Source organism: Monodelphis domestica, chromosome 5 (assembly GCF_027887165.1).
Source record: "Monodelphis domestica isolate mMonDom1 chromosome 5, mMonDom1.pri, whole genome shotgun sequence".
Taxonomy (NCBI): domain Eukaryota; kingdom Metazoa; phylum Chordata; class Mammalia; order Didelphimorphia; family Didelphidae; genus Monodelphis; species Monodelphis domestica.
Window position 1 is genome coordinate 292,359,640 of NC_077231.1, and position 24,944 is coordinate 292,384,583.

Genomic DNA, 24,944 nt, shown 5'->3' on the forward strand with positions numbered 1-24,944 from the left:
GAGAGAGGGAGGATAAAGACTTTGTGCAACTCTGTCTCTTTTAAATCCAATTCTTGTGAGAGTAAAGGCAATGCCCCATGATGCCATGGGTCCTCTTTGAAACAAAGGATCAACAACCACTTCCAACCAAACTATAATGCCCCCTACCTCTGATCTAATATACTATGTCTTCTTTTCTTTACACCTGACTACCTCTACTTTGGACTCCTCTTAAACATCCACAAGACTACTTATGCAGATGTATAGATAGTTAAGAAATCAAAAGAAACTTAATCTGGGTCTCCTAACATGAATTTTGTGTTTCAAAAAATTCTGTCCAGAATGTGCTTCGATTTGGTTCCAGTTTAGATTACCACATTCCAATGGATCTGTGATCAAATTGATGATTTAGAAATGTTTCTCTTGTTTTTTATAAATATATTATGTGTAAGATACATATATTTATTATATATTATGTTATAATACATCGCATTAATTTAGGGAGGGATATATGATTAGAGAAATGGAGAATATATAGTCAGAAGGTGGAACTGGTGAATCATAAGGGAGGACAATATGAGAATCAAAAAGTACCACAGATATCATTTGTTCTGATCTATACCTGAAGCAGAGATCCCCTTTAACAACAAGAAGCAAAATGGACTCTAAGACTTCTAGGATACAGAAATCATTTTTGACTCATGTAGCACCATGGGATGGAACAGGCATTATGCAATTTTTTCTTACATAAAACCTGAATTTACCTCTCTGCAAATTCTGCCCATTGTTCCTCTTTTTGTCTTGTGTAGTCAATTAGTCTGACTATAGCCGTCAGGCTAAAGCATTTAGTAAGCATTTAACCAAGGAGAACAAAACCAACCCTTCTTTATACATGACAGTCTCTGAAACATTCAAGGATAGTTAGAGTTATCTTCTCAACAAAAATCTTTCATGGGGGCAGGGCACAAACATCCAAACTTCCTCCAGCTGATCCTTGTACATTCCTTGCTCCCCTCAATTCCTGGGCATCCTCCTTTGGACATTCTAAAACTCATCAGAGACCTTGAAAAGTGGCTCCCATATGTGATCTGGCTGAGACTATCTTTTTTGTAGACATTGAATAAATGAATTTGAGGGGCTTTTTTGCCTTTTAAAAAGCTATTTGAGTTCAGTTCAAGGTACAGCAAATTAGTGCAGTTAGTTCCAGCTTTTTATTCAGGTACTTGATTTTCTTCTTGGGCTGAGAAACAAGCATTTGTTTTTGCCCCTCAATGCACCAAAGGAAGATGAGAATTAGGTCATGCAGTACCTATTCTATGGGCAAAGTAACATCTTCCAGTCATTTAAACTTCACTGCGATGAACAAGTGAGCCAATTTGGAAAAATACGCATCATCTCATGTATCCACCAGAAGTTGAGATGTTGTGACATCCTCTTACCAGGTCACAATGATTTATGCACCTTAAAAATAATCAACTATTTAGTGTTCCATTGTTTGGTGCTCTTATCAAAATGGCAAGCAACAGCCTCTGCAAATCAGACTCTGAATAAATCTTTTCCTAGAGGGTGGAAATGAAATCAGGGCTTATCTTTTATTGCCCATTCTTGTCCTCTGTTTCATGGATTGTCACTGAGTCTTTACAACTGCCTATAGTAATTAGAGAATCACTTCAATACCGATGTTATCTCATTTTAATCATAAGTTCCTAGGAGCAGGCACAAAATTTGTACAAATTGCATCATAAGTGGCCAAGATAGTTCTCGTTTTGTTCACTACAATGCGTTTATAGAACTTGAAGTCCCAAGGAAGAGGTGTCATCTTTCCTCATGCTTTTTCTCTAATGTTCAGGGGTAGATATGAGAGGATAGGGGTCAGAATGCTGTCTGATGACAGCTTAGGGAAATTTTAAGGGTTATCTACATGGGGGCAGCACAGTGGGGCAGTGGATAGAGCAAAGGATCTCAAGATAGGAAGAGTTCAAATTTGGCCTTAGACTCTTACAGATTGTGTGACTCTGAGCCAGTCACTTAATCACTATTTGTCTCCATTTTCCCATCTGGAATATGATAATAATAACAGCACCTACCTCCCATGATTATAGTAAGAATCATAGGTGATCATTTTTAAGTGCTTAACACAGTATCTGGAACATTGTAAGACTTACATAAATGTTAACTATTCTTTGTATTATTATCATCTATGATGCATATATTCCTTATTTAAACAATATTTATAATGTGATTTACATATAATGGTAATAATTTGGTATCTTTACAGTTCCATATGTGGCATATGTGTTGGCATATTCATTGATATTAAATTTTCATAGAATTCTGCATAAAAAGCTATAGCAAAAATTCTCTAAAGGCAAAGATTGTCATATTTCTCTAATGGGCAGATATTTCTGGTTTTCCTAAGCTTGTGACTTTGATCTCTAGTCTACAAGAGGTTCTTTGTCACAATTCTTTTTCTGTGTTTTGTTTTCATTTGCTTTTTGAATTGGTCATGTGATTTCACTGATATAGGCAACTCTGGATGAGGAAAGTGCCATAACAATTCAGGGCATCATCTGCTCTAAAACTTGAGTGTCTTAGAATGTTGCTGGGTAATGGGAAATTAAGTGACTTCTCCAAGATCACACATAGAGAGTCCAATGCAGGTCTTCTTAACTCTAATATTAACTCTTCAAATATACTGAAGTGTTTTTTATTTTAATCTTTTGATGTTTTTTCATTATATTTTTTCAATTTTCAAAAATCTGTTTTCTCTCTCTCCCCCAACCCAGCTGAAAAATAAGGACAAATAAAACCTCTATTAAAAATATACACAGTCAAGCAAAATAGATTTCTGCATTGGGCACTTTTTAAAAGTATGCTTCATTGTTCACTCTTTCTTAACCTCTCTACCAGGAAGTGAGGAGGATGCTTTATCATGAGTTTTCTAGAATTATGGTATATCATTATGCTAATCAAAGAACCTAAGTCTTTCAAAGCTGTTTATCTAGAAAATATTATCAATTTACTAATTTTTCTCCTGTTTCTGCTTATTTAACTATTCATCATTCCACACAAGTCTACCCATATTTCTCTGAAATCATCCCCTTCATCATTCTTTACTATACAGTAGTATTCCATCATATTTATATTACCATAACTCATTCAGCCATTCATGAATTGATGAACATGCCTTCAAAGTTCTTTGCTGCTGCAAAAAAAAAAACATAATAAATAGCTTTTAAGTCCTCACTTCAAATTTGTTTTACTTAGAATTAATCCTTCTTTTAATCTACCCTTTCCTCATGTTTACACTTCTTTCTTCTCATTTTTCCCTCCTTTTGAATGAAATGTGTTTTTTTTTGCATCCAATTCTTTCTGTATATGTTTATCCCTTCTCAGTTCAAATAAGTATAAGATTCAAATGTCATCTCCTCATCCCATCCTTTCCACCCTATTTGCTTAGACTTCTACATACAAACCTCTTTTATTTCAAACAATTTTCCCTAACCTTCCTCTCCCTCTTCATCCCCAGCGTATTCTTCTCTATTTTCATTCTTTTTCTGAGATCATTACCACAGGACAGAACCAATCCCAGGCATTCTATCAAATTAAAGTCCCTCTATGGTCTCTGACAACAACAGTGTCAGAGAAAACACATAGATCATCTCCCCATGGTAGAATAGAAACAGTTTATCCTTGTTTAGTCCATTATGTTTAATCCATAGTTCATTCATATTTACCATTTTATATTTATCTTGAATCCCATATTCCATGATCTATTTTCCATATAGTTGTGTTCACAATGAAATACCTTACCTTTTCTTCCATTTTTGTCTGGCAACTTTGTTTTACTGTTTCTTGTTATCTCATGGAATCTTTAGCTTCCATTCAAACCATTCTGATTTTCATGGAGTTTGTTGCTTGAACAAAGTTTTGTACCTTTTGTGCCAAGCTGTTGGGTTGTTGTTCCTTTAGATAAAAATCCATCTTCTTAGAAGTAAAATTCTTCCATTGGGGCTCAATGGCTACAAATCGTAGTCATCATACACTCCCAAAATTCTAAATTTTCTGAGAATGGAGAGGGCCAAATATAGATTGAAATATATTATGGTGACTTGTATCCAAGAAGTAGAATAAAAAGATAGCAGGAATTTTACAATCTGAAAAAGAAATGGGCAAGGCATATGAAAGTGAGGGATAGCCTCATTAGGGGATGCAGTAGTATCCCTGAAATGTTACAAGACCTAAAGAAAGGTCTTTTAATGAGCCATCTGCCCAACATGTGTAATAGACCCTATATGCAAGACTTATGGAAGAACATGAGCAGGGATCACATAAGATGAATCGATGCAGATGGCCTGCAGTATTCTATGTTGTGTGTGATAGCCACAACAATAACATTTTGGACCCGCTGGAGTTTGCTGAATTCAGCTTTTCTTAGTTGGCCCCTGAAGGAATGAAAAAAAAAGCTTTAAACAATTTTCCTTTAGGTTTATGGATATCTATCTATTACATAAATCTCTTTACTTACAAAACATCCAATACAGAAATGAATGTCATGGGTAATAGAACTAGGAAGCAGACTGTTCTCCAACTAGCAAGCATTTTTCTTTCTCATGCAAAAATGATGGAATTCAATGTGATAGTAGAAAGTAGACCTAAGTTGGAGTTAGAGATCCTTAGTTTGAACTCGGGCTTTGAAAGAACTTAGACCAAAAAAAAAAAAATCTCCATGCCTCAGTTTCCTCAACTGTAAAATAAAGATAATAATTGCACTTACCTCTCATGTTTGCTTTGAGAATCAAATGAGATAATGTGTAAAATTATTTGCAAACTAAAGTACTATCTAAATCCTCATTATTATTGTTACTATTTTATTCCCATTATTATTATTGTATCCACTATACCAAGCGAATACTTATAATACCCAAATAACGATATGGCCAGACTAATTTGGTATTACCTTTCCCATTTTAAGTTTCCTCTTTATTTTCCCTTATAGGTTGGCTTCATGAGCTGGGGAAACGCCTGGAATCTCCTTACTATGGTGGCAATAACACCTTAGGAGGCCCATCCATCCGAAGTGCCTACATTGCAGCTCTCTATTTCACCCTCAGCAGCCTCACCAGTGTTGGGTTCGGGAATGTCTCCGCCAACACAGATGCAGAAAAGATCTTTTCCATCTGTACAATGCTAATTGGTGGTAAGTAGAATATTTTTTCTTTTTCCTAGATAGCAGGAATGAGTTACTTTCCAAACCATTCTTCCTTTAGCCTTTGCTTTCTGAATGACCACATGAGAAACAACAAAGGTGTGGCTGGAATTATCCTCAGTCATAAAAATTCATCTTTTTCTAGCGATCCATCTTTTTGGTTTTTTGCTACAAGGTATTTATGCTAATACCCACTAATGATATCAGGGAATTCCTTCTGGGAGAGAACTTTATCTATAATAGCCAATTAGGAAGCAATTAGCAACTGGTTCATTTTCTGTATACAGGTGCAGCCACAGTTTCCCAAATATACCTGTTGTGCTTATGAGTAATGAGGATTCTGGGTATAAATGTGAACAGTTTTCTGTATCTCAAACTATCTTTTATTCTACAATCAGGTTAATGCTGCCAGATATTGTTAATCTATAATGTAATAGAATAAGAAATGTCAATGGGTCAGCTGGAGAGGAACACTGAAAGGAAGAGATGGGGCATGAGAACTTCCACAATTAAATAGCAAGAAACATATATTTCTTACATGTTCTGTCTTATAATTTATAGAAGACTTGAATGTCACTTTTGAATAGGTCACAATCTTTCTAGATAGGTTATATTTGAGAGAGCAGGTGGCCAGAAAAAACATTTTGGGTCCTATTAGTTAGAATAACAAATTCTGTGAAATGATCACATATATTTGAATTCACACTATTTGAACTTTTAATACTTAAACTGTGATAATTAGCCCTGTCCCCTGGAAATATTGAGGAGGATTTGAATAATGTAGCCATTACAGGGATTCATTTTTTTACACTAAGTGGGAACTACTCATATAAACTTTTGCTAGAGTTTATAAGGGCCTTAAAGGTCATCTTTTCAATCTATACTACATTATGATTTCCCCTTCAGCGGTATTTCTAAAAGCTCTAATTTTCCAAATTTGGATCTTATGATTACTTTAATATGAGCATACCCTCCAAAGATGCAAATTATAAGAAATCCATGTCTATTACTTTGAACCATGTCCTCCCCTTGGGTTTCCTAATAAGAGTCCACCCAATATCCAAAAGTCTTCATATTCTCTTTACTTCACATGGGTACCAGTGGACCACATGGGCTCTCTATCTGTTCTCCCTTCTCACCACATTCCTGGCCCATCTTCTTTTTCAACTACAAATTTCTTTGATAGCATCCTTACTCTTCCCCTTTGTCATCAGCATTTATGCTTTTTAACCATTGTTTAGGGAAAGATATATGGAATCCCTATATATGAGGGTGATTTGGTTGTGAAGTTTCATTCAATTAAACAATATTCATTGAACACCTATTCTAGTGAAATTCTAGTTCTAAATGATCTGGGATACACAAAGAGGAGGAAGTCACAGCTACTATAGATCTCAGGGACCTTATGGGCAGATTGGGACACTGAACATTTACAAATAAAGGATAAATCATTTCTAATACCAGGTAGTATATAAGTGTTAAATGAGTGAGGTACTCAGAGAAGGAAGGGATCATTGGAACTGGGTAGTCAAGGAAGGCTGACTTCATGAAGAAGGAAAATTTCCAGGAAAGAAATTGGGTTGTGACCTATGAGAAGATGTTTAAGTAGTGAAAAGGGGTTATAGTGATGTCAAGTTACTCTCCTCCTTAGGAAAAAAAAGTAACAGCTTAAGGGACTGTGAAACAGCAATGGCTTATTGTTGCATTTATAATAGGAACAAATCTTATGATCTTTCTTCTGATAGATTAAGGAAATCAGCCTAGAAAAATCAAATGATTTGCCCAAGATTACAGTAGAAGAGTTAGGATTTGAACCCAGGTCTTCTGACTCAAAATCCCCTTCTCTAGATGATCTTATTTCTGATATATAGACTTCATTCATGTAATGATCACTTTAGTTAATAGGTTTTTTTAATTCTTGAAATGAATGCTAAAATTATAGCCCCTTCAAGAGTAAATATGGCCCTAAGCTTTAAGTATTTTGTAGATATTTCTTCTGTTCCTGGTGGAGAATTTGAGAAGTATTCAGTTCTTTAGGACTTTAAGCTTACTAAATTAGAATTTGCAATATCTGTCAGATAAGCTAGGCTATTCTCCATTGATTTGCCTACTATATTCTGTGCAGTCAGTGACTCATATTTTCCTACTGCATAAACTGTTCTCTGCAAGCACAGTCATTCGAGAAACAATGTTAACTCTTTCTAGCTATGATATCATTTGGAAACTTTTCCTGTGAAATAAAAATGTATATCTGAATTAAGTGATGATTAAATAACCTGATAACAATAGTATGAAGTTTTCTTAATTGCCCTGATTGTTTTCTCTCTTACTCCGTCTCTCTTTATCTTTGTCTCTCTCTGTCCCTCCATCTCTGCCTTTCACTAACACAGATAGATAGATAGATAGATAGATAGATAGATAGATAGATAGATAGATAGATAGATGGATGGATGGATGGATGGATGGATGGATGGATAGATAGATAGATAGATAGATAGATAGATAGATAGATAGATAGATAGATAGATAGATAGATGGATAAATGGATTGATGGATAGATAGATAGATAGATAGATAGATAGATAGATAGATAGATAGATAGATAGATAGATAGATAGATGGATAGATAGATAGATAGATAGATAGATAGATAGATAGATAGATAGATGGATGGATGGATGGATAGATAGATAGATAGATAGATAGATAGATAGATAGATAGATAGATAGATGATAGATAGATCAATAGATCTCTCCTTGTAAGTCTGTCTTGCACACACATGTCTGTCTGTCCACATCCCTGTGTTTCTCTCCTTAAGTATATCGTATTTACTCATCTATCCATAGATTGTATCCCATCAGTGGAATATAAACTCCCAAGATCAGGGACTATCTTTGTCTTTATATTTCCAACTCTTAGCACAATACCTGGCACATAGTAAACATTTATTAAATCCTTACTGAATTTAATTCAACATTATTTAATCAACAATTTCCATATTAAAAGTTTATGTAGCTAAATGTTCCTAGTATGATAGAAATAGCATTATAACCTTCAGGCAAACATAGTATGCTTTAGGAAATCACTATTTCCATATGACAAATTATAAAAGAAGCTTCCTCAAACAGAGAATATGTGGAACACATTCATGTGTAAAAGAAATAGCATTGATTTGGGAATCAATGGACAAAGAATTTCAGTCCTGCTTCTGCCCCAAACTAACTGTATGCTCTTGGACAGGTCCAATGTTGGACTAGATTGTCTCTGAATTTCCTCTTAGCTCTATAAATTTCACGGTTTGAAATGTCCAGAAACTGTAAAGTCATAAAAAAAAAACTGGATTATTTAGTTATTAAGGCATAGCCCAGTGTGGGTAGAACATATTGTGTCCTTGATAAATATAGAATGAACATGCCTGATTTCCTCATTTCTAGCATCAACCTTGTACTTTAAGCCTCTCCAGACCTACACCCCACCCCAGCTCCTGGTGCACTCTGTCCCTCAATAATTTACCTTGTGTCCTTTCTGTATTTTGTACACATTTGAGTGTGTGTGCATGTTGTCTACCTCAATAGAATGTAAACTCTTTCTATCCCATCCTCTAGCATGGTGCCTGATGCATATGCCTAATAAATTCTTGTTAATCTCGTTATTAGCACAGCTAAATAGTGTAACAAATATAGCATTAATCCTGGAATCAGGAAAACCTGAGTTCAAATCTGGTGTCAGACTAGTTGTAAGACCCTGGACAAATCATTTCAGCTTGGTAACCCCAGTTTTTCCATTTATAAAATGAGCTGGGGAAGGAAACGGAGAGTCACTCCAGGATATTTGTCAACAAATGGCCAACAGGGGCAGGAAGAGTTATCTGTGACTGAAACAAGTGAACAATTAGTTAGAACATTCCTATAATTCTATTCTTCCCAGGCTTATCAAGATTCTGTAGCCCACATACCCAAGACTTACAAAGATGTTTTTAAATGTTCTCTACCCATTTGTGGCCCATTTACTCTCCATGATCCAGCATACCTGGAACAAAGGAAGGAAAGGAACCAAGGATGTCCACAAGATATTCTGTTCCTCTCCTCCCCAGCAAACTGGCTTTAGGCTATGAAAGTAAAGACTGAAAGTAAACTACATCCAGCAAGATAGATGCAGCAGGGACCCAGATCTCCTGCAAATGGAGCATACAAATAATTTTGCCTCATAGGAGATACTAGTAATAATACTAGGATATTATGCATGCATGTATGTAATATCAAATATTATTAAATATGCATATATTATGCCAGGATAATACCAGTGATAATAATAATAATAGACCCTTATTGGACACTTATGTGGCACAGTGGATAGAGCTCAGGACCTGGAGTCAGGAAGACTTGAGTTCAAATCCAGCCTCAGAAATTTACTAGCTGTGAGAACTTCTCTGTTGGTCTTAATCGACTGAAGAAGGAAATGGCAAACTACTATAATATGTTTGCCAAGGAAATCACACACAAGCATTATGGTTCATGGGATCACAAAGAGTCAGACATGACTAAAAATGACTGAACCACAACATAGGATTGTAAAAGTTTTCTATCTGGGTAACAGTGTAATGTACAGTAATGTGAAAAGTACTGGACTTAGAATCACAAGACATGGGTTTGAATCCTACTCCAAATACTAACTTTCTGACATAATGCATATCCCTTAATTTCTCTGAGCCTCACTTTTCTTTTCTGTAAAATAAAGAGTGAGATTAAATAAGGAATTCTCAACTTTTTTATATCATAGGCCCCTTTGGCAATACATTGAAGCTTACAAATCCCTTCATCAAATAAAATTAAATACATAAACTAAAATTCATAGGATTATAGGTTAAATGAATTATTTTGAAACAGTCATCAGAAGAGTTTTTTTTTTATTTCATGGACCTCAAATTAAGAACTTCTGGACTAGATGAACTCAAGAGTCTCTTCTCACTCTAAATCCTTTATTCTATGATTTCTTCTGAATCTCACAATAATTCCAGGGGGAAGGTACCCCAGGATATTATTATTTCTTTTTTACAGGTGAGAAATTGAAGGTCAGAAAGGTTAAGGGAGTGGTCCAGGGTCACCCAGTTAGTAGATATGAAAGATAAGATTTTAATTCAGGTATTCTTGCCTACAAGTTTAGCACTCTAGCCACTTAGCCACTGAAAGAAGAAGCCTTCCATGGTCATCAAAAAGAGCACTTGATTTGTCATCAGAGGACCTGGGTTGTAATTCAAAGTCTGCAACATACTAATTATAAGACCTTGGACAAGTCATGTAACTTTGATCAGCCATCTGTAAAAATTAGGATGACCCCTAATGTGCCTTCCATCTCTACAGCTATAATGTCATAAAATCTGCAGAACTGCCTGCCATGTCAAGCGGCTGAGAAGTTATAGTCCAATAATAAATGATGTCAATAGGTTGAGAATGTTTAGTTTGGAAGCTAAGGTGCATTTTTAGGAGGTGATTTTAAAGCAGGTGAAAATGTCCCTTGGGGAGCAGAAGGGAAAGAAAGAGTATTTTCTAACTGACCAGGATTTGAATATCTTCAAACTCAACTTTTAATTGTAGTTTACATGACTCAGGATGACAGTTACACGATTTTTCTCCAGGTATATAAAAATGACAACCTGGAACTGAAGGAACACAGTAACTTACAAAATAAGAAATGATGGAAGACAGTAGATTAAAAAAAATACCAACAAAATCCTAAATCTTTCTCTATGCTATAAATGAGATCAAATAAAGAATAGTCCTTTCCCCAAACCCTTCATGAATGCTACAATTAATCCAGTAATTCATTTTATTGATAATGTACAATTATGATGCTAAATGATCTAAACATATTACCTCTCTTACTTTTAAGTGCTTTATGCACATTACAATTAGGCAAAGCAGAGTTAAAATCATCCACATAATTAAGGAAAGCAAAGTTAAAATAATGGAATCTGATTGTTCTCAGTAGTCAGTTTAATCTCCATGAAAGGACTATTACATATTTTTAAAGATGGCAGTGCTTCCAAACATTCAGCTCATGAGGATATTAAGGGATCTGATAACTGGGATTTAATTTCATTGTCTTGTAGCAGATTTGTTTATTACTTCACTGACAAATGGAGTTCTTCAGCTCTCAGACAACACTTTGAAGCAAAGGAATTTTTACATGAGTGAAGCCAGACCTTCACACAAACACCACACAAATTTGTGGAAACTTATTTGGCTTTTAAAGCATAGAGACTTTTTTTAAGTTTTTTTATTTGTTTCACTTCTATGCATGCATTCTTTAGCAACCACCAATGAATATGAAAATATTGAACATGACAATGTTTTTCAGGGACTATTCCTCAAAATTATGGTAGCCCCAGAGATGGCAGGTCCTAGGTTCAAATCTGGCCTCAGATACTTCCCAGCTGTGTGACCCTGGGCAAGTCACTTAATCCCCATTGCCCATCCCTTAACACTCTTCTGCCTTGAAACTAATGCACAGTATTAATTCTAAGATAGAAGTTAAGTTTTTTTTTAGTTGTGGTAGCTCTGATAAAGTATCGTTGAAATTGAGCAGATGAATATCCATGCTAACCCTGCATGCATCTCAAGTGTCTGGCACAGTGTCTTGGCACATCATAAGCACTCAATAAATATATTTTCATCTGACCAAAAAGCACTGTAGGTGGCAGGTAGGTGACTCAGTGCTTTAAGAGCCAGACCAAGAAATGGAAGGTCCTGGGTTCAAATGTGACACAGACATTTCAGTGCTATGTGGCCCTGGTTCAGTCAGTTAACCCCCATTTCCTAGCTCTTACTGTTCTCTTCTGCCTTGGGACCAATAATAGAGTCAAGACTCAAACCCTGGTATTCTTCCTGTTCTTCTGTTTTCCCCCCAGCATTGATGCATGCTTTGGTCTTTGGAAATGTAACTGCAATCATACAGCGAATGTACTCCAGATGGTCTCTCTACCACACAAGGACAAAGGATCTGAAGGACTTCATCCGTGTCCATCACCTTCCACAGCAGCTAAAGCAGAGAATGCTGGAATATTTCCAAACCACTTGGTCGGTCAATAATGGGATTGATTCCAATGAGGTAACAACCCTCCCTTCGTTTGCCCTTTTAGACACAAGCCATATTTTCTGATTGTTTTTCAAAATGGAGGGCATTACAGATAAAGATCAACTCCAACAACAATACAGGATTCAGGAGGAAAAGGGCCAAAAAATGAAAGCAGCGTTTATTTTTAGAGTCCTTCCTAAGCAGATAAAACCCATCTTATCTCCTTTCACTGCCATCAATCCCTATTTAGATTGTATCACTGCCCTGTGCCTGTTGGCCTAAATTGACCAAACAATCCAATTTAATAGCCAGTTGGACTTACATTTTTCACTACTCAGTTGTTTGAATTAACCTACTTGACCCATTGTTGTAACATCATGAAGATAACAAATTCATCCTGGGCAACTCCAATCCAAGGCCAATTCTTCCAGAAGTGCTTCATGGGTCAACTTATAGCTTTAATAATAGCTAACAGTCAGAGAGTGTTTAAAGTTGTTGGTTTTTTATTTCACATATTACAAAATTTTATTTCTGTAATTTTTAGGCAAATTAAACGAATTTTATTCAAAATATAAGTCTAAATTAAGTAACAATATTAACAATCTCTAGACATAGTTCTTGAACTTAATATATATGCAGTAGAAATCTATTTGGCTTCTGTATACTATATCCTGTAGAACCAAGAAAAGAAATAAAAGCAATGGAAATGATGATGCCTAAAGAAAGAATGAGAACTTTAATACAAAAATCCATAAGATGTCACATTTTTTAAAATGCATGTTTTAAAAGGGGGATTTAATTGTGCACAAAATCAAATTACATGAATTTAGTATTTTCTGGAAATTATTTTTTAAACACTTATGTCATGATCAAAACTCCTTTGGTAGCTTTTAATCAAAATGAAACATGCATTTATGCAAATCCTGTAACATATACAGAGGTACTTGTAAAGGTTGAAAATATATATATTTCATCCTCACAATAGTGATATAAGGTAGGTGCTATTCTTAATCCTGCTTTACAGATGAGGCGACTGAGGCTGGGAGAGGTTAAATTACTTGTCCAGAGTAACAGAAACTAGTAAGTATCTGAAACAGCATTTGAATTCATCTTTCTGACTCCAACTCCAATCTTCTCTTCATTTCACTGCCATGTTGTTTCTAGTCACCTAAGGCGCCTTCCAAAAATGCTACCTGAAAGACTAGACAATGACAAAGACGCTAGACAATTTGTCTGTGTGCTTTGGGGTAAGAGTTTGGAGAAGACAATGAAGATATATTCCATTTTCATAATGTGGTGAAAGCCAGATGTAGGATTCCTGGAATCCAGTTGACTCCCATCTATATATCTTGGAAACAAATAATTAACTCTTTCTTCCATTGCTTATAACTGAGAAAACTGCTAATAATCCTAGCATAAATAATAAAAACTAATACTCAGACCCTAAGCCAAATGAGGCTTCAATGGGTTCCAGTTTACTCATAAACATACAACTGATGAGGGGCAGAGCTAACGGAGCTGCCCTCACAGCAGCTTGTCTCCTCTTCTATGTCTTCTTTCAACAGCTTCTAAAAGATTTTCCCGATGAGCTGCGCTCAGATATCACCATGCATCTGAACAAGGAGATCCTGCAGCTGTCCCTCTTTGAGTGTGCCAGCCGGGGTTGTCTCAGGTCACTGTCTCTGCACATCAAAACCTCCTTCTGTGCTCCTGGAGAGTACCTCCTGCGGCAGGGTGATGCTTTGCAAGCCATCTACTTTGTGTGCTCAGGTTCTATGGAAGTCCTCAAAGACAGCATGGTGCTGGCTATACTAGGTATGTCTGTGTGGAAAGAGGAAAAATTCTGTTCTCAGAAATGGAATGAAGCCTCCAAAGTATAAATATCTGTATAAAACACATGGAAACTCGGGCAGGTTGAGTGTTTTCTGTGATTCAAGCCCTGTGCTAAGGGCCAGAGATTCAAATAAAGGCAAAAAAAATGGATGGTCCTTGCGCTCAGGGAACTCTCCTTGAATAGGGGGGTCAATAAAAGAACAAGCTAACTAGATTCCTATAAAATACCTACAAAATAGGAAGACTCCATTCTCAGAGGGGACAGCACTAACACTTGTATAGTCGAAAATCTGTTACACTAAAAAAGAACTACATTTCCCAGGAGTCCACTGACTTTCTGTCATTATGTACTTCCTGTACATAGGGGATATTAGGCGGGGATATGAAAGGTCCCAGCTCTTTACTTCTGGTCTCAGGTTGGTGGTGGTAAGGCAGGTGTTTGAACTGGCTGATCAGTCATGGGCACGTGGTCTTTATTTTGTATCTTCTTTATTCTTTGATTTCTAATGATCATTTAATAAACCTTTGTAAAATAGAATATTTTTATTATTAGAGATTAATTTTTTAATTTTAACAGAGGGACCTGGAAAAAACCTCCTGAAAAATATGGATTCTGAGCTGAATCTTAAATGAAATCAATGTTTTAGGAGGCAAAAGTAAGGATAAAAGATTTCCTGCCAGGAGAATAGCCATCACAAAGACAGAAGGATGAGAAATCAGGTGATGTGTTTAAAGTAGGAAACAGGGCAATGTAGCTGAATTACAGAATGCTTGCAGAGGAATCAACTATAACATCAGAAAGGTAGGAAGGGGTTAGAGTAAAAAGAGCTTCAAATGCTAGGCAGAGTACTGGAGGTCTGAAGAAGCCACTGGATATTGAGTGGGTCAATAATGTGGGCATTCCTACACTTTAGGAAAAATGACCGGCAGCTCAGTGGAAGACTGATTAGAATGGAAAGAGGTTAAAGTCACAGGGCACATGATTATCCAGCTATAGAATAGTCCAGATGAAAGGTGGGTAAGGTCTGAACTAAGGTGATAGCGAAGTGAGTGAAGAGAACCCATGGAGTGGTGGCATTTTGTGAAGATGGAAACAGTAAGATGTGACTAGAGATTGGAACTATTGACAATGAGAGTGATGAGTCAAGGATTACATTTGGACTATTATAAACCAAATTGGTTCAGATGTAGATAGTGTTGAGTCTGTATTTCATTTGATCCTCACAATAACCCCCTGAAGGAAATGCTCTGTTTGACAGATGAGAAAAATTTGACTAAAAGAAGTAAAATGACTTATCCAGGGCCACAGAGCTATTAAGTGACTGAGATAGAATTCAGACTCAGATTGTCCTGACTGCAACCTCTATTCCCAAACTCAGAGATCACTACATGGACTCCCATTAATTTTTTTTGCATATTCTTAATTGCCCTTGCAATGCTTTTAATATCAAGGATTCAGGATCTAAAGGATATTTATGCTTTCATCTGTATGTATGTTTATAAATATACATATGTACAATATATATATATATATAAATATATCCATATGTGTACTTATGAGTATATATGTATAGTATAATATGATATAATCATGCTATATCATAGGAGTGTGACAAGGAAATCACTTTAAAAGACTGATATATATTAATTTAAGGTCGCCAAGGAATTCAGCTATATAATTCCTAAATGAAAACTCAAGTCAGCCGTCAACCTTTTATAGAGTTTAATTACAAACAGGAGGAAGAAAGGAATTAGAGATAGAGAGAGGGAGAGAGAAAGGGGAGAGAAGGGAATAGGGCTTAAATACCCCTTCTCTTTAGGCTGGGCCAAAAGGCCCAAGCCCTTAGATAACTGGGGCAAAGAAAGGAGATCAGTCCCTATTACTCACGTGACCAAAATGGAGAAACAGTCTCAGGGGCCTCCACCTCCAGCTTCCTTCAGAGCAAGCTTCTCAGAGCACCTCTCCAACCACTCAGAGCCAAAAACTCTCCAACCACCCCTCAGTCCTCAGACCCCTCTATCTTTAAGGAAACCATCCAAGTTCCCTCCCCTCAGTTCTCACATCTACCAATCACTGTCCATGTCTTCCCTGTGCCAATGGTGGCTCTAGCTTAACCCAGGACCGCCCAGAGGTCTGTGGCTTTGCACATGTCTGTTGAAGGTCATATTCTCAAATAATTAAATATTGATCTTTTGCTACAGCCCTTCCTAAATCCTGTTACCCTGAGTAGGGTAGAGATTGGAATAATTAAATTTTGATCTATGCTGCAGCCCTTCCTAAATCCTGTTAGGACTGAATAGGGTGGAGATTGCAATTTCCAAGACCTGGTTCTGTCATTCCAAGTATCTCCATTGTATCAATTCTAAAATCAATCATGACTCAAAGAACTTCCTGTTCTATGCTTAAGCATAGGTCAAAGTCCTTTCCATTGTTCAGCAAAAGGTTTCTGTCCTAAAGTAATCTTAAGAAGGGGGAGGAGGAACCTCCCATGCCAATGGGGTTCACATTCCAATAGAGTTCCCACTCTCAATAGGAAATTTTTCAAGTATGAAATTTCTCAATGGTGAAATTTCCAACATTTATAAGTCTAAGAAATTTTAAGGTTTACAATCCCCCCTGATGATCATTGGGAGACTAGTCTCCCCATTGATCATTTAACATAATAATTTTGTAGTTCTAAATTCACTTCTAACTAAAGATATACACAATATTCATGGGAAATTTCCAACACTTATAAGTCTAAGAAATTTTAAGGTTTACAGGAGGAATGAATTAGTGAATAGTCAATGTCTCTCAGCTAGGAAGACTTAACTGTAAATCTCACTTCTGATGTATACTGTGAGACCCTGGGCAAGTCACTTACCTTTTCAGCTCCTTAGGTTCCTCTTTAAGGGTAAAAGTTGTGAGGGACAGCTGGATGTCTCAGTGGACTGAGAGTTGGGCCTAAAGATGGAAGGTCCTGGGTTCAAATGTGACCTCAGACACTTCCCAGCTGTGTGACCCTGGGCAAGTCACTTGACCCCCATTGCCTAGCTCTCACCGCTCTTCTACCTTGGAGCTAATACACATTATTGATTCCAAGATGGAAGGTGAGGGTTTAAAAAAAAGAGTAAAAGTTGTGGAGAAATTGTCAGCCTGCATTGGAAGAGGTGTGTTTCCTCACCCTGAAGCTACCTATACCAAATATCCAGGTTCAAAGTATATAACAGAATAATGTAATATATGGTAGTAGAATATAATATAATATTATGCAATGTGATGTAAGACAATCTGGTTCCACCTTGTTTGTCTAGCCCCACTTATCTGCTTTTCAATCTTGATCATAGTGGCAAGCCCAGCCGTGTCCATAAGCCCAGAGATCTTGCCTTTTATCTAAATAAAATTAGTACTATATATCATACACAGGAGGAGGCTGATGCCCAAACACATGGATTTCTCTTAATCCCAATCACGGTCACCTCTAATATATTTGTAGGTGTAAAGTCAGGCTCTGGAGAAAATGAAAACTACATGGATACTTTAATGGATTCATGAGGTCATCACTATGGCCGTTCCCTTTATTGGAATGGATGGCCACTGCCCTTTCTTTTTCATTCTTTGTGGCTCTTCTCAGCATCTTTCCACAAACCTTCCCGAGAGCTCTCAGCACACTGCATACAGGTTCAATACTCAGACCGCCCCTTGTTTGGGGCATATGGCTGGCCCATCTACTTTCTGGTAAAATGGGTCATAGATTATGTTCATCCATGATTATCATACACACATATACACATCCTCAATTTTCCAATTCAAACTAATTATATAGAAAAATAGTTAACTAACCATGAGAATTAACATATATCTGCTCTGTTTTGGTTTTGTTTGCTTTTGGTTTTTTGTTTGTTTTTTGGCAACAAGCACAGGAGGGGGGAATAGATATAATGAGAATCAAGAAATAAATTAAATGAGAAATGTAATGTATCCTAACTGCTTAAAAGATTGGTTCACAACCCATCTCTGACATTCACTTGCTCTTAGGCAAGTCCTTTAATCTCTCAGTGCCCTAGACAGTTCCCTAAAATTCTAAATTGCAGAATAGATATCAATCTAGAAATGAGAATTTACTAGCCAGTACTGATGAATTCACAGGTTCAATCACCCTCCCCAACCCATAAGAATAATCCTTCCCTTGGGTTTTATTGTAGGTATCAAAAGATTTACATGTAAATTCTGAACACAATTTATCCCACTTCTGACAACCTCAGAAGTCACTTTCTGTAAGACATTTCCTCCTTTTCACTAAAGGGTAATACTATGACTAAAATGGGAAAGAAACTCATATCTGGTTTATTTCAATGGTTTACTATAAGCAGTCAAGAATTTCTGCCCACATAGCTTATTGATGAGGACTAGGAAAGAAGAAAGAAGGGCAGATAAGTGGCACAATATATAAAGTGCCAGTCCTGGAGTAAGGAAGACTCTTCTTCCTGAGTCAAATGTATGACTCTGGGAAAGTCACTTAAGCCTGTTTGCCTCAGTTTCTTTATCTGTAAAATGAGCTGGAGAAGGAAATGACAAAACACTCCAGTACCTTTGCTGAGAAAACTCCAAATGGATTTATGAAGTGTTGGACATGATTGAAACAACCAAGCAACAACAAGGAGAAGAAAGTAAGGTCATGCTTAAAGGTGAGGGGATCAATATAAACATAAAATGTTGAAAAACAAAAAGTTTGGAAACTGAATTTGCAAATCTCAGATAAATAATTCTGAGGCTCCCACAAAGCTTTGAAAAAAAACAGAATAGTTTCAATCTCTCCATTTTATAATAGGCTATTGTGACAATTAAATAACATGATGCAATGAACCTCTTTATCTTGGTGGTATTAGGAGACAAAACTAACACCAGAATCTCACTGTATTTGGAATACTAGTCCATTTGTTTCTATTGCTTAGATGTCACTCTAAACTTCAATTGATAGAAGTGAATAGACGACGTACATCACCAAAATGGGATAGTGAGGAAAGCAAGAGGACATCCCTCTTCACAAAGCAAGTAGCTTCATTCTTTCCATTAATCCAAGTCTTCATACTAACAGCAGAGTATGATTTGAAGCTTAGATACAGTTTTCTCATTTTCCTCAGAAAGGAATACTTCAAGCAGATCTGGTAGATGGTAAGACAAGTTTGGAACACTATCCATCTTTCTTTCCTTGGGCTTAATCAAATTATTTTTTTCTTTTTATAATAGATTCTGATGTCATTCTAGTGGGCTCTGGCATCACTAAAACAGGATCATCAACCACTGCAGCAAATTAATTTTTATTTATAAATGACTTATTTAAATAAAAACTGACAGTTATAAAATAATGTATTTTCTCTCCATTATGATATCAGATCTTTTCAAGTCTGCATACTTCACAAGAGGAAAAAACAGAAAAGAAGAATCAATAAAGTTCTTAATTATCCCTCTAAGTGGAAAATAATTTTCATATCTATTATTCTAGAGACATTTCTCTAGCGATTGTTTTGTGGAGTCTCAAACTTGACCAGCTTTAAGTTGATCTAAATGAATTCTCAGCTCAGGACATAACTTGATCAGCATCATTTCCATCAACACCTATAATAGATGTTAATTGGCTTTTGTTTCTTGCAATGCAAAACTAGATATTTATGTCTTTATAAAAACTTTCCCTCATTCACAGTTGTGAGGGCACTAACCTTCTGTGTTATGGTACATTGCTTTTTACAGAAATAGTTTATCCTTTTCGAATTTATTGTGGCATATAGTATAAGATGCTTATCTTCACATTTATCTTCAGATTGCTTTCCAGTTTGCCCAGAAATTCTTGTAAACTTCACCAATTATTATAAAGATATGGATTTATCAAGTAATAGATTACTATTATGGACACTTTGCTTCTAAGTCTTGCTATTCTGTACACACACACACACACACACACACATACATACACACAGACAGACACCTGCAGGCACACACACTTTTCTGTCATCCCTATAATTTTTCATTGCCAAATACTCTTTCTTGGGCACCATTCTCCAATATGTATTGTTTTCCCCTTTTTAATAAAAAAAACTTGAGGGCAGAAGTTATCATTTTTATATTTGTGCCTCCAGCATTTATGACAGTGCATAGAACATAGTAAGCTTAGTAATATTTTGTTTCTATTCATTCATTCACAAGTATTCCCTTCTCCTACATTGAATTTTCTTCTCCCTTTTTTCTTCTTCGCTGGTGTTAGGGAAAGTACTTATTTTTAATGCCTAAACTCTGTGCTTGTATCTCTGTTTATTCAATAACCTTTTAACAAGTTGGGATTCCCAGTTAAAATAATTCCAAGCTAACTCCCAGATCTAAATCTATGATATTATATTCTTTCCAAGCTAATCAAACTAATTTACCTAATTAAGTTCTTTTGAATGGTATATTTATATTTCAAAGGCTCTGTCTAATTTTGTTTTTAGGGAATACTTCATAGATACTAATTCTGTCAAAATCATTTTTTCTTCTATCTAATTATGCTCAATATTGCAGAATAAATAATTCCCTGGTATAAGGCATTTAACTTAACTATATGCATATCCTTGTCTAGCCCTTCCTTTCATTTTTCATTGATGATGAGTAAACCTAGGTAATTCTGACTGAAAGTCCTTGAAACACAACTTTCTGTACCAAGCTATTTATAGAATCTTCTGATTGATAATAAAATTTTGGAGATTTACCAGAACTTTTAGTGATGAGTTAAATCCACGGTTCCTTTCCAACCGTATCTTATAGTTCCTATTTAGCTATGCTTGAGCTTCTTACCCCAAAACATTTGGACAATTTTCTTTTATGGTTTCCTAAGATATGGTTTTAGACTTTTTCTTCACTTTTTTTCCTAGGAGAATATGCTTCTTAGATGATCTCTGAGACAATTTTCAGATCAGCTTTTTATTGTACAAATTTTATGTTTCTCCAATTTTTCTGTCTTTTGATTTTGCTTCAATAAATTCTTATATCATTTAAGTTGTTTAACTTTGATCTACTCTATTCTTTTTTCCCAAAATATCCACTGGTTTGTTAAGTTTTCTCATATTTTATTCTAAGCCTTTGATTCCCTTTAAAATCTCTCTTTGTTAGCTCTAATTTAATTATTTTTCTCTTCAATCATTCTGATTTTTGCAACCACTCTATTCTCTTTTTGAAAGGAATTTTTGCTATATTGGTTGAAGAATTATTGAATTTTCTAGAGATTTCTCATCAGTGTCATATTCCATGATATTTGTTCAATATATTAAAAGCTTTTCTTTAGTCCTACTTACTTCTTCAAACTCTTTGATCATTTTTCAGTGAGAATATCCTTGAAAGAATTTCTTTCCATTCCTCTCACTTATGTTCTTGGTCTATTTGCTACATTTCTAGCTATTTTAAGAGGATCAGGAGAGAGTAATTTACACATAACCTTCATTCAATCAGGACTTCTTACCAGTAGTAATAAGTAATTTGACAATTAGGAGGGATAAGTATAATGCCTCTCATTTGTTTAGATGTATAAAATTTATGGGCAGGCATGATGGCACATTCCTGTCATCACAGCTACCATGGAAGCTAAAATTAGAAGGCCTCCTCAGCACAGAAACTGAGCTCAAGTGGTCTCGGTGGATCCATTAATAGTCCATGCATTTCAATCCTAGGAAGATAGGGAAATCCAGTATTTAAACAATTACAACAACACTTGTACATGTACAAAATGGAAGATATTGCATTAATAGGTTGGTTTGTGTAAGTCATTATTTATGAGCTCAAATTAGGCTGACATTATGACATGGGTACTAAAAAGATATTATAATCTAAATTTCATTAATAGAATTTTCATATCCAGGTCAAGTTAGAAGAGTAAGCATGATACATGTGGAATATTTTAAGAGGAATATTCACAAACTAGTGTGTATCCAGAGGAACATAGTGAGTATAGTGAAATCCTCCATTGAACTATCGGTTACTGCCTTCTACTAATAGAGAACAGTTCTGATTTATCAAGGAAGATTTTTTTCAAGAAAGAGTACATTGCTACCTCAAGAAAAGCATGCCTACTTCAAGTTTTTAAAGAATAGTGATCTGGAAAAGGTAGCAAGTTTAATCTCTGTTTAGTGTCAGTGATTAGAAGTTACCAAGAAGTGGGTTGGGGCTTAATAAATGTAAGGAAAAAATTAATGTCAGTTGGAACTTTACAATAAATCAATGGTCTCCCACAGAAATCAGCAAGCACTCCTTCTCTGAACCAATTTTCCAAGACTGAAAGGATTTATGAATCATCTGATGCCAAATAAAGTGTGATAGGTCACTATAAGCTTCCCAATAATCATTCTATTCATTAGCTTTCCCCTCAGCATGAATCGTTTGGTGTTAAATAAGGTTTGGATTGTCTTTATATGTTTTCACAAATTATATTACGTGTCTAAAATTTCTCTAGTAGGAGTCCTCTTATATAGAATAAGATTTTATTTTTCTCAAAAATGTTTCCATATCCTTATTTATATAGGGGCTTTTTTTCCTCCAGGATTCCTGTTATAAATTTCATGGAAAAATGATTGCATTCAGAGGGATTTAGACTAAAGGGCATTTTAAGCTTCATTTATTATGGATGTATGACTTAACTGATACTATATCAAAGTGCAAATAGTAAACAGCCAAGTTATGATATAATTGCCTTGTATCTTATGCAAACATTAGTTCGAATATCCTAAGAATTCACTAAAGAGTTAATATTGAGGAGGAGAGCTAAGTGTTTGTATTTCAAAAAAGAATAATGAGTACTTGTGGCAGTCATTAAGGAAACTTCATCACAAGGATAGTAGGATCTCTTGATTTATAATTTTCACAGCAAGTCCATAGGTTAATTTGTGAAAATTGTGGGTTGTAGAATAATCAGCCTCTTAATTCTCTAAGAAGTATTTTGCCCGTCAGTGAAATATAGAGGAGGTTTAATCAATGGTGACCTTTAAAGTTATTGTCAGAATAAATAAAATGGGATAAAGTTTTTTTTTTCATAAAGCTTTGTGTGCCTCATTCAATAGTAAAGTACATTCTTGTCCACACCTATGATTTCATTGTTTTGAGAAATGTCCTATTTTAAAGCCACTGTCCAGCAATGATGAAGTCATTGGTAAAGATTGATAAATGTCTTATGGAATCACTGACAGGCTAAATGACTTAAACCAACATGTGTCAGTGACAGGACTTGAATTCAGGTATTCTTGACTACAAGGTTTTTCTTCTATTCATTAACCATTCTGCATTTTAATAAGGACTCAATACATTGCCTCTGTTTATATTCAGTTATTAACATGATTGGGAATTATGCATCCTATTTTAAAGTAATTGTGATGTCAATCAAAATAAGATAATATTTGTAAGGCTGTTAGCATGCTCTCTGGCACATAGTGAATTCTATATAAATGTTAGCTATCATCATCATCATTATTGATGTATTACCATCAAGCTGTAGTTTTGCATTTGCAAAGCTGTTTACTTCCTCTAGGTACTCAATTGACAAATTGGGGAAAAGATGTCAAATAGACAATGATACCTAAATACTGTTCATAAGTGATGTCCAATAAGCAGGCTTCTCATAAGGTGGTCTGAGTCAAAGATCATGGCATGCTCTTCTACTAAATTATGTTTTATTTATCAAAAATAAAGTTTTTAAATAGTTGTTCATCATACTTAATAATTAATATATTTTATAACACCAAATTAGAGGAATTGTTAAAAAATACAAACACTAGCCACAAATTAGTGAAATCTCTAACCAGATTTTAAGTTTTCCAAATCATTACTTAGTCCAAGATTTTTTTCCTCTGCTTTGAAATATAATAAACACAAAATATAGGGTTTTTAACTTCAAAAACACATATGTTCCAAAGCCCTTTTAGGATAATCCCAGAGTTCAGTAAGCCCTTTGTGACCACTATAATTTAGTATCAAAATCTGGCACAAACAACTTTGTTTCCAGCCTTCAGTCTCTCTACTTACCTCCATCTTTAAAGCCTACCAATGGAAAGACCTTCCACTGATTTCTTTTCAATTTGCAAGCTCATATCCTCTGTTTCCCTCCACCATGACAAAGCAAAGAAGATAAGTACTGTATCCAAGCCATTTGTCTGTATGTCAAAAGAACAAATCCCCTTATTTATCTTTTTTTATATTAAGAGATTTTCCTCTGCTCGATTGCCTCTCTAAGCTCATTCTTATGACCTTTGAAGCTAAGACCCCTGCTAACTCCATCATTCTATTAAGGACTAAGGTTTGTTTTTATATTTCAAGGAATAGTTCCAAATGTTTTAACTCTAATTGTATTCTGTGTTACAAAACCCATATTTTACTGAGGCAGTGATTCCTTCTTTTAGCATAACATTTTAAAAACAACTTTAAAACAAAACACAACATGACTTTTTAATCTTTATAATAAACCATCAACAAAACAGGTTTCCTAAAAATGTCACAACTAAAATTTGAACTCCAGACTTTATAATTTTATTCATATATTTTTGTATTTTGGTTTTTTAAAAGCATGATTTTTCAATAGGAATTGTTTAACATTAGATTTAACTAACTAGAAAAGTATCAGAATGAAAGATAAAAAGATCATTCACAACAGAACACAATATAATGCAAATTTGTAGGCTTCCACATAAATGCTTTCCTTTGTAGTACACAATTTACTGGATTTTCCACTTGTTAAATGTATTCTCTATCTTCTATGAGAGATTTAATAAATTGCCACATGATTCTGTCTCTGGGTTTTCCACACCACCCACATTCTGGTTTTCATTGCTTTTTGAAATTTCTACATATTTGCTTCT

The 24,944-nt window shown here is 35.3% G+C and overlaps 1 protein-coding gene across 1 annotated transcript in view; it reads left to right on the forward strand.

Annotated features, from left to right (window-relative positions):
• The window catches only part of KCNH8 (potassium voltage-gated channel subfamily H member 8), a 406,798-nt gene that overhangs the window by 307,402 nt on the left and 74,452 nt on the right, over nt 1-24,944 (forward strand). The window contains exons 8-10 of the mRNA XM_001369648.3: nt 4,979-5,179; nt 12,097-12,296; nt 13,829-14,078. Of these exons, the coding sequence (XP_001369685.1) occupies nt 4,979-5,179; nt 12,097-12,296; nt 13,829-14,078 (651 nt within the window). The remainder of the gene's footprint in view (nt 1-4,978; nt 5,180-12,096; nt 12,297-13,828; nt 14,079-24,944) is intronic.